The following is a 15,413-nucleotide window of genomic DNA, read 5'->3' on the forward strand; positions in this document are numbered from 1 at the left end:
GCGGCGTTCTGTGGAGCGGTTCGGCTCGTTGGGCCACGCCGGCCTCGATGAGTGCGTGGGCGCGGGCGCGAAAGGCGGTAAGCCTCCTCAGGAAACGGCGAACACGCGACCCGGGCCTTGGCCCCGACAGCATCGTGAAACCACGACACACACATTTCCCATGGCGAGCGATGATCTTTCGTACAGCGCGTGCCCGCTGGGCACTGCGCATTCAAAGGCGACCTCCTAAGCCCCATTGTAAAAGAAAGGTGCTGGAGTACCACTAAAAAAGTAGGACACGTCGAGGTGCCTGTGTCACGTTGACCACACGCTTTAACTGCATCCTTCAAGTGTGTCGCTATACCCTGCTTCCTCCCTCAGGCCCCCCACCCCAGACTTTCATCCCTAACATGTACTTGGGACATGAACGCTCAACTGTTCTTTTGTCTGGAAAAACGCTGTCGCCTCCACTGGTGCGGGTCAGGTCCTGCGGTACCAAAACTGGCGGAGAAATAGCAGCAGTCGACGCGTGCTCGTTGAAGGGATGGGCTGCTTTTTCCTTTTCTTTTTTTTTAGACCTGATGGAAATCAACAAGGAAAATGTTTTTGACCACAGAAACACATGATTGTAACGATTGGTAATCGTTACAGCTCTAAAGGGCTGGTACGCCAGGGGTGTTTTGGCATTGGTGTTTCAAGCCAATAGCGTCTATTCCACTTAGATTTTAAAGAAATGCTAAGAGCTTGTCGTTTCTTCATTCCTGCACTCTTAAGTGTATGCCTTTTGTCTTACTCGGGTAGTGTTGGAAAGCACCAGTCATGTCTGCAGCACCTCTAAAATGAAACATTGCTTTTAAAAAAAATTCTCGAACTAACGCTCGTCGTGAAAGCAAGTTTCCCCCCAAATCTTCATGTTCCTTACACCCCACCAAAACCTACCTCTAGTTACGTGCCTCTATACGATCCTTATAAAAGGACTGCATTAGTGGTAACAGCACCACTACTGAGTTACAATATTATTTCTAAGTCACCCGGCTATAACTGTAGTTCTTAAAACCTCTAATCTTCAGGTACGAGGTCTAAACTGAACAATGCATTTATAAATACCTCCGTAGATGACAGTTTGATGGGATCCGGGAGGAATAAACTGAATGTTCCAGCCACCTACCTGCTACTTCCTGGTATGACTGCACAAAAATCTCAAAAAACAGTGCAAGGTGCGAGACGGCACATCGCTGAGAATAATGCTTTTGTCCTCTTGGGGCAAATGCATTGATTTTACTGATTTATATCAAGATACAAGCACAAATTAAGCATTTGTTATTTGTTGTAATCACAACAAGCAGAAAACAGAATTGTAAGTGAATATAGGCAACCTCAGCCTTACCACCCGAGATTCATGGTGTGCGTGTGAAAAGGGTGTCACTTTTTTCGAGTGCTAAGCCTGGAAAAGTGACCTAGCCTTCATAGTTTGATCCAAGAGGTGACTGACTTCTTTAAACAAAACATGTCTTGGATTTCTCTGGCTGCACAAGCAGCCCGGGAGAGGAACAGATTGTCCGAATGCACCAAATTCACCCGCTTGGATTCAGGAAGGGCGGTTGCAGGACTGGATTTTACCCTTTGAGCTGTTAGCGAGGAGTTGCCCTCTCTGTCCCTTTCCGATGCAGCGTAAGGTTGGGAAATGGCACCGAAGGATGGGTCTGCCGCTGAGCTGATCTAGGCCGAGCGGGATTGCCTTAATGCTCAGTTCCATGTGTCACAAATCTGCGTTTTAATACTGAGCTTCTACATTGGCACATTACTTCAAGTATCCATTTACGTTGTTAGGCTTGGAAAGAGTCTTTTGAGCCACCCGATCCAGTTTCTTGCTAATGAAAGCAACCGCGTTATTTTATCACTCTGCCTTATATTCTCAAGCCCAGAATCAGATGGAGTAGTTACAAAACACCACTTTTGTTGGCACAGGCAGCGTGGTGTGCCTATCTGAGACTAGTCGTTCCGTTTCTTTTATGATGGTGACCTCTGTTCCGATCCAAGAATTGCTCCTTCTAATCTTGCAGCGTAGAGCAAGTTGTTTTCCTCCATTTTTATAACATACAGTTTATACCCGCTCTCCCTACCACCCTTACTAGTTTGAGCCTTTTGTGAGCGCAACAGCAATAAAAGCACCTGTGGTCTTTAGAGAAGCTGAGTGTTAGATTCATCGGGCTTATAGGCTTTGTTTTTGCCACGGGCAGAAGCTGCTACCGAAAGTCAGCTGTCAATCTTGTGACGGTTTAACCGATAGAACGCCTCGGGAAGGCGTGAAACTTCTCCAGGTTGCAAAACAGCGCTTTACATTTTAGGAACCCAAAATAAAACATTCTTGTAGATACCATGGTAATCGTCAAGACGGGCTTATAATGAAAGAGTAAATAATTAAGGGTTTTTTTTATCCCAGTTTCCATACGGATGCATGACCCAAAGCTGTGTTTCCTGTTCATAGGGCTCTTAGGTAATGGATTACATAGCAATGGAAAGTCCGTATAGGCCCTAATCAGGGAAGTTATACCTAACAAATACATTTCCTTTTGTGAGTCTGTGAGGTTGATTAACTTTGGGCATTTGGTTTTGTTGCTAGCATAAAGCTGCAGGAAATCTTGAGAGAAATAATAATCCTTCGTGACCCTTTGATCTGTGACTTCTACTTCAGTATTTATTCAATTCCCTTCCGGTGATTGAGGACTCCACGGAACGCTCGGTATGAATAGTGGGAAAACCTGAGGTCTGAATCCAGTGAATGCTTTCAGGAACTGTCTCGTGTGTGCCAGACTCTTTAAAAAGTTCTGCGGGACAACTCCACGTGTTTAAACCTATGCTGTGGAGTAAGTGTCTGTATGGATCTGCTTTCAGTTTCCTTTAAAACTGCTGGAAGCAGTATCACCGTCCAAGTCAGGAAGCAGGGATACTGAGTTTTGTTTGCAGGTATAACTGATACAGGAACTGAAAAAAGTTCTTGCTGGTTTGAGTTTTAGTAACCCCTCCAACACGCACACACGCACGTAACACGCGTATTTTCACACCCCATAAGTCGGACTTTTGCATCCGCCTGCCCTCCTGCCCTGATTTTACATGTGCACCCTCTCCCTCCGGGTTCGTACACGCCTCAGGTAATTCAGCCCACCTGTGCTCTGTGCCATGCCGTCCAGCAGTCCTAAACACACTCTGGTCACACTCACCTCTTATTTCTTAGGTATTTTTTCACCCTAGGAGCTCCTGAACGACGATCAGAACTTCTGAAATTATCAGTTGAGGGCTGGAGAGAAAAAAGGGTGAAAGAAGGTGTCTCATTCTTGATGCGCAAAGATTAAATAATCTAGCTTTTAACTTCAATAACTTTTATTGTCAATGCACTGAAATGGCACTTCTGAATCGCTGAAATAGTTTTCTTTTTGGGAAGGGGTGAATGTATTTTCTCTCTGTTTTTGCGAAACCCTGAATTTATAACCCAAACTCAGGACTGCTACAACTGCCACAAGGCTACCTTTTCCCATTGTCTCACCCTGGCACCTTCAGTATCCATCTCTCTCTTTTCGCGAATACAACTGCTTCGGTTGAGTTCCTGTAAGTGCTAAAGAGCGACTGCCTCTTAGAAAGGGTGAATGCTGTCAGCCTAAAACCACACCTCCCACATTTTTGTCTCTTCGTGTCAAGACTGAGTATGTCTAGTTTTAATATTTGTCACAGCAGGAGGAACATAGGAGGAGCACAGAAGTCACGCATCTCCGGATGATCTGATTATCCAAATGAGCTATGAAATTAATCCCAAACCCAAATCATGCCATTCTCCCTGGTTATAGACTGAGTGAATTCATTGGTTATCTTTGATGCATACAGTTTTGCAGTTGTTGCAGCTTCTGTATGTGCTGCAATGTTTTTATTCATCTCATTCTGGGAATTGTGAACCCCAAATTATTGTACTCCTTCAACACACATACCAAAAGGACTGGCTCGCTGAACCTCCTTGATGCATAGCGTTGTCTCAAAAAAAAAGAAAAGGAAGACCCATCTGAAACGGGAGACAAGTTAAACTAAAATTAGACCATCGTTAATTATTTTAAAGAGAAATAATACAACTGAAGTTGTTCAGCAATTATGCAGTTACTGCTGACCAAGTCAAAGGGATAAAGAAGGAAAAGAACCCAAATGTCTCTACATTCAAGGAAGTACTGTTTTCTGTGATACATATGTTAATGTTTCTCTAAAACACTCAGTGTTAATAACTGTAAATTACACGTGGAAAAGAATGATTAAAAATTGTTTTTATGCAGCCATGGCATTTACTTTAGATTACATTTTTTTAATATCTGTTTTTCTCCATTACAGCAAGTTTTCCTGTGAGCATCTGAGTAAAGAAACTAAAGAAAATCCAGACAGATTCAGAGTTGAACAAGAGCGGTGCTAGCCTGGAAGAACTGCGTAGAGTTACGGCAGCCCTGTTCATCGAGGGACAGCGCCTCTATATGTGCAGAAGGTAAAGCATTTACATTAATGCTAACACTCAAATACACCCAGTATGAAGGCCCATTTGGGATTGACTTCTGCCCTCATTTGGCATGGTGAGCCAGGTGATTCTGCCATTTGCTACGCTTACCTACCATCAGTGTCAGTTTGAAATACATATATATCCTGCTTGAGTGTCTTGAAAATTATTTGTATTCCATCTCAGATACTGATATTACATGTTCTGATAGTTGCCCGTAAACCTTAATACAACATCGTGCCAGCTTTTACCACTTCCTCACGGGGAGGACTGGGAAAGTAAAAGCAAGTCCAGAAAGCAAAACCTTTTAAAAACTAGTCGCTATTTTATACCCTTCTCCATAGTCCCAGTGCTACCCAGCAAATAACAGTATTTTGAACTTGAAATTCTAAAGGGGTGATTAGCTAACAATTGACCTAAAGTGTTAGGCTAGAAAGACGTTTATTCTGTAATGTATTTAGTACTTTGGGAGTCTGTATCTTACTTAAGAAATGGCTTAAGCACTTGGAATCCTAAAACTTATTAGTACTCTGTGAGACTTACATTTTTACATGCATAAATGATTTTTGAAAGTAGGTTTCAGGTTCCTAATTTGCTTCACGTGCTTTCAAAATGTTTACCCTTTCTGAGTATAAAATTGAAAAATACCATGGTAAATTGAGGCAAATAGCGTCTGGATGAGATTCTGGATTTCTTTCTTATTCTCTTCAAGTGCTGTAGAAGATAAAAATAAAACAAAAACAAGACAAATGGTAAGATAAAGAGACGTTTTTGTGTATTTTATGTATCATGGGTCTGTAATCCAAAACTGTGAATAAGACCTCTCAAGCTAAAACCGCCTGTATTTGAATATCAAAGTTTACTTATCAAAGTAATGTTTTGTTGTTTGGGGTTTTTTTTTATTACTAACGTTTAAGGTAGCATCGACTGTGGACTACACAAGAATCAGCTAGGAGGTTAAACATTTCTTACATTTTATGTTTTGCTCGAGTCCTGCCAGTCCATAATGATAATTTCTATAGTAACCACTTTTTAAGTAAACAATTGATTAGTTCTGAAATTAGTCCTTGAAATTGCTTCTATTTATGCAGCTCAGGAGCTCTTAATGCAAGCAGCCTTCTGCTGGCATGCAGAACAACAAAGTTCAAGCTGTTGCTTTTCTATCTTCATATAAAGTGTGCCTAGAAAATATTTATACTACCAGGCTAGTTTATCTCTAGACAAGAAAGGGGGTGAGAATCTCTGTGTAAAACTGTGTAAGATCTTGGTTTCAGTGAAGGCAACGTAGGACATTTCATTGATATCTCAGAAAGGTATGTGAAGTGGAAGAAAAACATTTTTCGCAGAGTTCAAATGATAACTAGACAAAATGTCTAACAGCCCTCAGTCGTCTAAAATTATCTAACCTGCCCAGGATGCTGTGGAGCCTCTGTTTTTCAAAACAGAACCTTCCTTACCTTGTTTATTGTGTGCTATTCTACTTATTGGCTCGCATTATTTGCCATTTTGTCTTCGCTTCAATGCCTTTCTTTTCAACAGCTCTATATTGCTCATTCCTGATCTCCTATTTTAGGGAAAGGTTGGGATACAGTTTTTTAAAAAAAGAGGAAAGATCAATCTTTCTGTTATTTCAGTTTGACACAGTAGATGGAGCTAGAAGCTGGTAATCCATCTTCATCTAAAACTAGTCAGAATTGAGGGCCGTGAATGACAAATTCTTACTCTTCCCAACATTCCGGAAATGAAATTTTACTAAAGCATTTGATTCTTAAACATATGTGTCCTAAAAATATTTTTTTTCCTGTTCAACAGTAAGTATAAAGTGATTTTTTTTGGTCATTTATTTCCAGCAGGCTAAACGGGGATTTGTTTCTTGTGTGACATTTACAATGCCATTGACTTTAACGCAAGCTAATTACAAAGTTAGGTGCTGCCTTGAATAGCTTTGTGTTCCTGATTTAGCGTCCTTTTCAATAAGCATTTCATGTACATGGGAGGAAAAATGCTGATGGGGTGAATCTTCATTTTGTCACCTGCCATTCTCTTATTTCCTCATTCATGAACATGAATTCAGTTATATTTCTAAATGAGGAAGTACCGCCAGACGGTACTCGAAAAGAGGGGTGCAGTAAGTCAGAATACACATTTACCTATAGATGTCTAGTGAGCGAGCTTATGAGTGCGTTGAAAAGTAAATCCGGATCATTTATTCTCATTCATGAACTTCGATGTACAGGCTCAGCCTAAAACGTCCCATTAGTTTTCTCAAGTGTGTGATCTTCAGTTATACGCAAGATATTACTTTCAGTACTTAACATTGTATTCCAGAAGTCAGTCTCAACTCAAATTCACAAGCTTACCTTCAGACGTCGCTACAGTCTCTCCACGTTCGGCAAAGCTTTTAAATGCCACTTAACTGCAGTGAGATTTAAAACATCTGCTTCAGCCTACTTGCATTCAGCAAAGCACTTTACGTGTAACCGTTATGTACCCTAGTTCCAAATCTTGTACGCCTCTTCGTCAGCTAGTGACTATTACTAACCAGAAAAGCTGTTCATAATTTCTGGAATGCTATGCTTTATCGGTGTCACCTAGTTATCTTAAAGAACTTTTCACATTCTATATTTCAAATGTCTGTCTTTAATTTAAAAAAGACCCGTGTAAGGACAATGAAAACATTTTTCAATAAAAGTACTTCCAAAAGTCTTACACGAATACTTTGCAATAAGAGCACCAAATAAATCGCACATTCTTATTAATCGACAAGTCAAGTTTTCTCTTCGTTATGAATCAAAACCCCAGTGAGAGCTGATCTCTTGGTTAGACACTTCATTATGGCAATTTTCTAAGACTGTCACCGGAATATTAGATGTGGTGTTTTGTTTTGTGTGCTGGAATATTGTAAATAAGGTACATTACTTACCCGCCTCTGTGCACTGTCAGTCCCAAGCAGGTACACCTGAGTTTGGTTAAACAGATGACTTTAGAGACAATTGCTTACTTAATGACTATTCTACTCTGAATTTTAATCTGTCATGGAATTATTTCCTATGTTCTGCTCATTTCTTGTCAGCATCTGTATGTGTTAGTCAGAGAACTTGCAACTGCAGCACGTTGCAGACAGAGCCGTGTACCGTTGTTAGCTTTTGGCTTTTATTTATGGATTCCAACAAATACGCATCCACTTCTAGCAGGCAGCTATTGCAAAAATAATACTTCTTTAGCGTGAGATACTCATGCTAATCAATGCAATGGTTTTACATGATATGTCTTGCGATTTGGGAAGACTATTCCAAACTATTCATGCTGCCATTCAGCCTCCAGCGGCGACAGAGACGAAGGTCCATTTCAGCCTCCCAGAGGCCTCATTCTTCCTCAACCGCATTCATTAAAAGTGTTCTCAAAGGGTGGTCAGTAGCTTGCACCCAGCTGCTTAGCTGGCCCGGCATAGGTTTGATTGCAACACATCAGATCCTTACAAGGAGCTGGTTTGGGGAAATGTGTCTTTTTCGGGTACAGTTTTCATCCATAACGTCAAAAAGCTATGTGATGATACCTGACTCAACCGCGGTGTTGGGGAGCTGAAGTTCGGAATGAGTATGTTGCAAAAAAATTGGTTAGTGCGGTAGTGGTAACTTTTTTTATATGATGTCTCCTATAAAGCACTTGAGTTTAGGGGCATTCAATATGACACTTAGCTACTAAGAACTGTGATCGTTAGGTGACAACTTTGCCGATGAAATTGTTGTGACATCTATGCAATCAAGAACTCTGAGCTTGAGAAAGCAGTCTGAGCCAAAATTGCAGCTCCTAAAATTTTTTTAAGAAGGAAGAAGAAAATCTCACCCTCTGGCTGGAAGAAAAACAATTTAGGAAGTCAACAGACAACAACTTCACAGCTGAATCCTTCACTGCTTCCCCCTCTTGTAACTGTATAAGCTATTTTTGTAGTTCAAACTGAATTAATTTTCCTTTTCTAACCAACACATGATCATTCCCTAGAGTGTTTTAATAAAGTTCAATTTCAGACAGCTTAGCCATAGAAGAAACTGCAACGATTTAGCACTAAGGAAAAAAATCAGATGCTTCCCTATACTGTGGTTTCTGCTCAGTGCTTGACAAATACCTTGTGCTGAGCGTCTTCCCCAATGCCAGACAAGCGGAAGCTAAATGTTTTTGCTACCAGAGCGAATGCAGATTTATGGATATGAACGCTGCTTTCGCTACACATTGTTCTACTTCTCGCATTTAAGATATCCCTTAATCCCTTAGTGAGCACATTTTTAACAGATGCTGTGATGATAGGAACGTTAACTACCTGTATATTTGTATGCGTTGTGTGTGTCGTGCATATTCACAGAAACGGACAGGTAAGAGCCGTGTGGTTTGTGAATCGCTGGCTCTGCAGACCTACCTAAAACAATACAGGCCAAGTCGGGGGTTCCTAGCGACGGTGTAGCTCAGACAGAGTAACAATATTTACATTTCTTTACATCTTTTCCCTAAGAAAAAAAGTGGATAAAATCATGACGTATTGAAGCGGTATTTTATACTGAAGAATGGACAACATTTCTTCAAGGAGCCTTATTCCGTCAGGCTGCTGCTACGTATAGGTAGTGCTCCCTGCACGGCCAAAGAGCAGAATGCCAAAGGCCCTGCTGGCCCAGTAAGAAAAGGGAAGTGGCACAGATGCACCATCTTTATATATTTCATTGACACATCGTGCCCCTAATACCATCATCTGATGCTTGTTCAATATAACTATTTAAAGTAGCAAACATTTCTGCAAAGTTCTTAAATGAAGAAAATACAAAAAGGCTCAGCCTCCTGAGAACGCTGCCGTTCTCAGGCACCTCAGGATTTCTCTGTTGGTACCGTACAGATCCTTTCTGATAGACAGTCCTGACGGCACATACCTGTGCTATAGACTGATAAATCTTCCAAGAGTTAAGAGAGGAAGCAGACGCAAATGCGAGATCTAGTGAAGTAGAAATGGTCGCACAGACCATTAACGGCAAAGCCAAGAATGGGACCTATCCGTTGCAAATGCTTTTTCTCTGGGGTTTTGTTCCGGTGTTTCTACCTTTGACCATTTGCTGTAACAGGTAGCTTGCAGGGTTATTTCAGCAGTATCAGTCTGATCATTTCTAGCCACCTGTAAGGTGCAATTATAGACTCATTGGTTTTTACTTACAGCAGCCTGAGTAAAAGAGAGAAGAAAGTACAATTAATGGAAAGCAAACTGTTACCCTGGTGCAATAGTGTGGCCTGACTGCTGCAGTACCTGTCAAACTAGCACAAATAGTTGATACCTAGATGTTTTTAGATGTTGCTGAGGAATTCATATGTTTTAGCATCTTTCACCAGTGCCACAAAGTATGGAGAAATACCTCACAAGCTTTTTATCCTGGAATAGGAAGTCACTAAATGGAAATAGTTTGTAGCAACGACGCCTCTGATTAGCTGAAAGAATAGCCCTTTCTCTGCGCACAGGAACGTTACGTTTTTCTCGACGTTGAGGTCCACGGCTTCTCTGTGCAAAAGAGTTTTGTTAACAGTAGGTGGCATACTTCTCCCGCCTGAGGACTTCGAAAAGGCTTGCTGCATGTTAATCGAGACTAGTTCCTATCGAATGGCTATACCTGTTTACTTCAGGACACACAGTAGCTTTCTCTGCCAGAGCTGTCTTTTCGGAAAGGATTAGGCTTGAACGTCGGTTTTAGAATAATCTCAATATAACCTCAGATAGACCTGCTTTTTACTGTCCCTACTTGTGCCTTCTGCGTTTATGCCAGAGCTCCTCCCAGCCTGTACTTTTCCCACAGCTCATTGCAACAGCCTTTTCATCTTTGACCGCTGTTCCGTCTGCACTAGTCTTCACCCGCAGTTTTGAGTGGGTTGCTTGGCCTCACATGCAGGAGGTAATTAAACCCCTGTTAATTCTTTGCTGTGTGACATGGACATTTCCTACTCTTCCGCTAACCAGACTAAAAATATTTCTGTAATTTGGTGTGAAATAACTTCCTTAAAATATTGTAGAGTGTCTCTACAATATTTTATATATATATTTTTTTTTTAAAGTCCGTATGGAAAGATCCAAGGTACGATATCTCTTGGCATTTTTGTAAATTAAACTCCTACCTTCCAAAACCCAGGCCTAATGAAAAGCCTTTTGCATGAAGAACAGCATCCCACTTGTAATTGTAGCCACTTGTGTAAAATAAACTGTTTCCGCACCATTCATGCTAACCAGTGTCTCTGCTGGAGCTTAACCTTGCATACATTGTTGACTTCAATGGGGCTATGCACTGTGCACACAATTAAGCGTACTTGTAATTCTTATCTTTGAAGATCCACTGGTATAAAGGCTTGCTTGCACAGACCTCACGGCAGGATAAAGATTTTAATTTTGATCTGACATGGGTGAATCTGTGATTTTACATGTTACTTTACTCACAAAAAGTTTGATTATTGCTTGATTATTCAGCAGTTTCTCATCTTCTTTTCTTAGCTATCCAGTTCTCTGGTTGCAACTGGGGTAAATAAGCAGTGCACTTTTCAAAAGCACACAGTTCTATCTAACTCAGTTTCAGTGAAGTCAGGCGAGTTTTAGCACCGACTTTGACATGACCAGAATTAGGCCAATGCTGAATATATTTCAAAATCCTGCACTGAGGACCTGATAACCTTATTGAGTTGTCAAACAGCTACTTAGGCAATATCAGTGCCCAATAGACAGGAGTCTCTGACTTGTCTCAATTAAATCTGTTCCTTACCCAACTCGAAGTGCAGCTATATACTAAAAGGAGGAAGCGAGTAGTTGATTTTCCTTTCAGAAGTGGAAGTAGATAGACTGCCTACTTGATAACCAGGAATCAAATAAAATAGTCGTCTTTTTCTCGGGAAAAAGAACCAAAACACCTACATAGAAATTCCTTGGGAAGCCTAGTCTGAATTTCACCTTCTGCATACAATAACTTTTAGTTCCAATGTTACATCATTCTGTATTGAAATTTATGACCAGCTTGATCATGAAGTTTTCTTTTTTGTGGGTGGCAAGATAAAATGACCTAAGTCCATGTCAGTGGAGTTTTTGTTTGTTGCCACATGATACAATAACTGTGTGGGTTTTTCCAAAGAACAGAAAATTCAGTGCAAAGTTTCATGAATAAATGCCACGAGGACTGATAAGAATACATGTTGTCAGTAAAACAGTGAAGGTTACTAGCCAAGGGCTTCCGCATTTGTTGTTCTAAAACCATGACAACTACAAATCTTTTATAGGGCCTGGGTCTGTAGATCTTAAAAAAGAAAAAGTCATTCTTCAATTTCCATAGAGGTGATATCTTAATTTTAGAGGCAGACCTGGTGACACACCGGTATCTTTTTATTCTCTTGATTTTATACTTGGTTCAAATGGTCATATTTTTAATGGAAGGTCTGTTTACAGGGTATCTTCTTATTCATACCTGACTATTGCATGAAATCAGGCGCCCACCAAAACAGTTCAGTATTGCAGGTATAATTCACGTCGCATTAGTCTCTATTCATTCAGTTTCATGGGATAGTCGGTGTAAGACAGAAACGGGGCCTGCAGGATCAGAAATTTTGTTCTATTTTGTGTTAGTGGGAATGGCATTGAACATTCTGAACTTACGCTGCCGATAATGATGGATCCTGCGCTTTCCATATGCAGGATTTTAGCTGAAACCACACTTCCTCATGCACATCCAGTTTTGCTTATGTTGTGTTCCGTTTTATACAGATTTTTCTGACAGAAATTAAGTACACAAGGAACATGAGGCTTGGTCTTTTTAAGACATACTGAACTTTGTATATTTTCCAGTATAAGATCTCCAGGAATTATATTAATCATCTTTTGGGTGACTATTTCAATCCTTTCAAGTTTCTAGATTTAAGATTGTTCCTTATGATTGGCAGGATAAATTCGACACTGAGATTTGCATTTACAACTTGGAAGACGTGGAGCGGGAGTGGGCTTATTCATCTGAGAGTGTCACTGGGACTAATACAATATCTAATCTGCACATTCTTAGGAGTCTGAAGAGGAAAATAATAACCATTCTAAAAGGCTAAGTCTGTCACAAATAGCCAGTCTTGGTCTCTGAGAAGAGACATCAAGGTCAGGCATAGTAGCTGGACTCTGTCATTCCTAGTCTGAGAAATGGGCATTTGTCCGTGTAGGTCATAGTTGAGTACTGGTTCTAGGGTAGTAGTGTTGTAGTTTGTTAATGTGTTTTGAATTTTTATTGGACATAGGTCAGGGTTAGCAGATTAAAAGATGTTTGTCACTTGAAAGGTTTGAACATTTTAAACATTCACCCTTTCTTCAACTGCTTTGGTTGTAGATCACAAAACACCATCCCCGGAGACAACAAATGCACTCGGAAGGGTAATTTCCCATAAATTCGGTGCTGCCATAGCTCAGACTCTGTCAGGAGTCTTACTGTTGTCTTCAGAAGGAGCAAAGATGTGCCGGTGATATTTCGCATCAAGCAACCATTATGACATAAAGTAGACCTGGTCTGCCTATTTATTGCACAGTTTTCACGTAAAATGTCAATTAGTCGAATCCAAAATGTTTCACTGGAAACATCAGAGTTCTGATAGACTTTCATGAAATCCAAAGTTACGTTTCCTATAGAACCATATTGGCTTTAACAAACCCGCAGGGAGGCAGGCCCTGTGCTTGTAGGATTTCTAGCTTTGGGGCACCCAGTCAAATGAGCCAAGAACATCAGTGTCCTGGGGTGCCAAAGCATCCATCCCAAAACTGTTACAGTGCTGACAGCAATGAGGCTACGGCGCCCGACCGTGCAGCAGGACCTTGGAGACCGTGTGACTTGTGTTCATGTCAGGTTGTCAACATTTTAGGCTTCCTGTTCTTACACCGGGAGCTGAGTCCTAGGTCTTGGCTCAGCACGAGGCTCTCCGCTCTGCCAGTAGGAACTGTGAGAAATTTGGCTCAACACGTAATTTGCACAGCTTCCATCTTCCCTTGCCAGGGGAGCCAGGAATCTGGCAGCCTTAGGCAACCCTGGCATGCAAAATACTTATTAAGACACAGGAGGCAGGTATAACATATAAATCAGGTAATATGACTGGCTATTTATGAACAGGGATGGGGGGATTCCCTCCCCCGTTACCATAAGGGACACAGGGCAGGATTCCTCACTTTCTAAATCAAGCACCTACTTTTGGTTAGATGACACGCGTCCTTCACTCCGTGGCTATATTGACTAGATCTGCACTGACTTTAAAGGAAGCCTCGAGTCTCTTTGCAGTGAGAATAGCTCAGGTGCCTGTATTGTAGACACCTGAAGCTTAGTTAAGACGAATCCCATTCTGTGTTTCCAGCACTCTGGAGAAAAGTCAGAAACCTAAGTTCACTTAAAAGCGCAGGAGCCAGATAAGGGCAATTCTAAATTCATTCTTATCATTTAATTTCATGAGTTATTTTTGAGAGCCTTAGATTATGAATATGCTTGATTGGCAATATTGAACCACTGTTGGTATTAGAATAAAAGGCATTTGAACAGAAAGCAAATGTCAAGGACTGTCAGCGTGGGGTTGGAGGGCAGTATAGAGGAATGGCCTAGCGAGTATAGCCACTGGCTAATTGATCCAAAAGACAACACTAAACGCTTCATGTGCAAAGAGTTTGTTAATATTTCTTTTCATGACTTGAGAAGGGTTCTCGGGTTAGCATTCAAATTAAAAAAAAAACAACACAGCTATTCAGACTTTGCAAAGCCACAGATCTATCTGGTGCCACTTTTTAATTCCTTTAATATCACTGTCTGGAACAATCTTTCTATTACTTATTTAAGAGAACCACATGAACCGTACGGATCTTTGCTAAGCCTAATCATATTTTTTGGTCTCAGATGAAATTTTTCTGATTCTTGGAATGTACTGAGGAACCTCTCTTTTAAAATCATGTCTTCCTGAAGGCTCTCAAATTAGGTACCCCAAATCACTTGTCTCCTTTGAAAATCGGAGTTTGCAAGCACTACTCTAAAGAAAAAACAAACAAACAAACAAACAAAACAAGCAACATTTCCTCAGTTTCATACTATTTTTTAGTCACTTCCTTAACATAGGGAATCCCAGCTTTCCAGCATTACACGCTATATTGTAACAAATACAGGTAAAGGAGAACATACGTAGGAAAACAGCAACCAGAAGAAAGACAACATTTTGTTGCTGCTGCTGCGAATGGAATTCTCTTCTAAGAGATCATTACGTCCTGGTAATTTCATTGGGAGTTTGATTCACATTTAAGGTGGTACTGGACCTGGAACTACAAGCCAGAGATCACCTAATAGATGTGGTCTGTTTGAATGCTGCTTGAAGAGCTTTTAGCTGTTAAAAACAATTTATTTTTTCAGACAGAAAAGTACACATGCTTAGGTTTGACTAACTGAACTTTGCTTCTGAGACTAAGACAAAAATGTTGAAATATCTCACTGGGTTTTTGGATTTCACCTGTGGGGACAGAAAGCTTCACATTTAATTCGTGGAGCCTCAGAATTCATTATAGCAGAATAATATGCAGAAGTGGATTATCTTTTTATGTCGGTGAGTAAATGACAGTGCCAACTTTCAAAATTTCTTAACCTGCCTGCTTCAAAAGAACAGAACAGGCTCAGTCCTAGCTGTAGCAGGCCTGCGTGACGGGTTGCAGAGCTCTGGACCCCGTTTCTTCCTGTTCATCCTTACCCCTCTGCTCTCAGAGTTTCGGAGTTCCCTGCTGTGATGTCAGGAGGTGAGTCCTACCTCTATCCAGATACTGGCTTTGAGGAAACTGAAAACCTGGGTTCTGACAGGAGTGCTGAAAAGAGCAATACTTTTGAATACAACTGTGATAGAACTGCGTTCAGTATAT

General features: G+C 40.9%; 1 protein-coding gene across 1 annotated transcript in view; it reads left to right on the plus strand.

Moving 5' to 3' along the window:
• The first annotated feature begins 2,541 nt into the window (after window positions 1-2,541).
• The window catches only part of ALB (albumin), a 35,373-nt gene continuing 22,501 nt past the window's right edge, over window positions 2,542-15,413 (plus strand). The window contains exons 1-2 of the mRNA XM_009324879.1: window positions 2,542-2,846; window positions 4,348-4,495. Coding sequence (XP_009323154.1) covers window positions 4,485-4,495 — 11 coding nt within the window. The 5' untranslated portion in view covers window positions 2,542-2,846; window positions 4,348-4,484. The remainder of the gene's footprint in view (window positions 2,847-4,347; window positions 4,496-15,413) is intronic.

This window comes from Pygoscelis adeliae, unplaced genomic scaffold, assembly GCF_000699105.1.
Source record: "Pygoscelis adeliae isolate BGI_AS28 unplaced genomic scaffold, ASM69910v1 Scaffold316, whole genome shotgun sequence".
NCBI lineage: Eukaryota > Metazoa > Chordata > Aves > Sphenisciformes > Spheniscidae > Pygoscelis > Pygoscelis adeliae.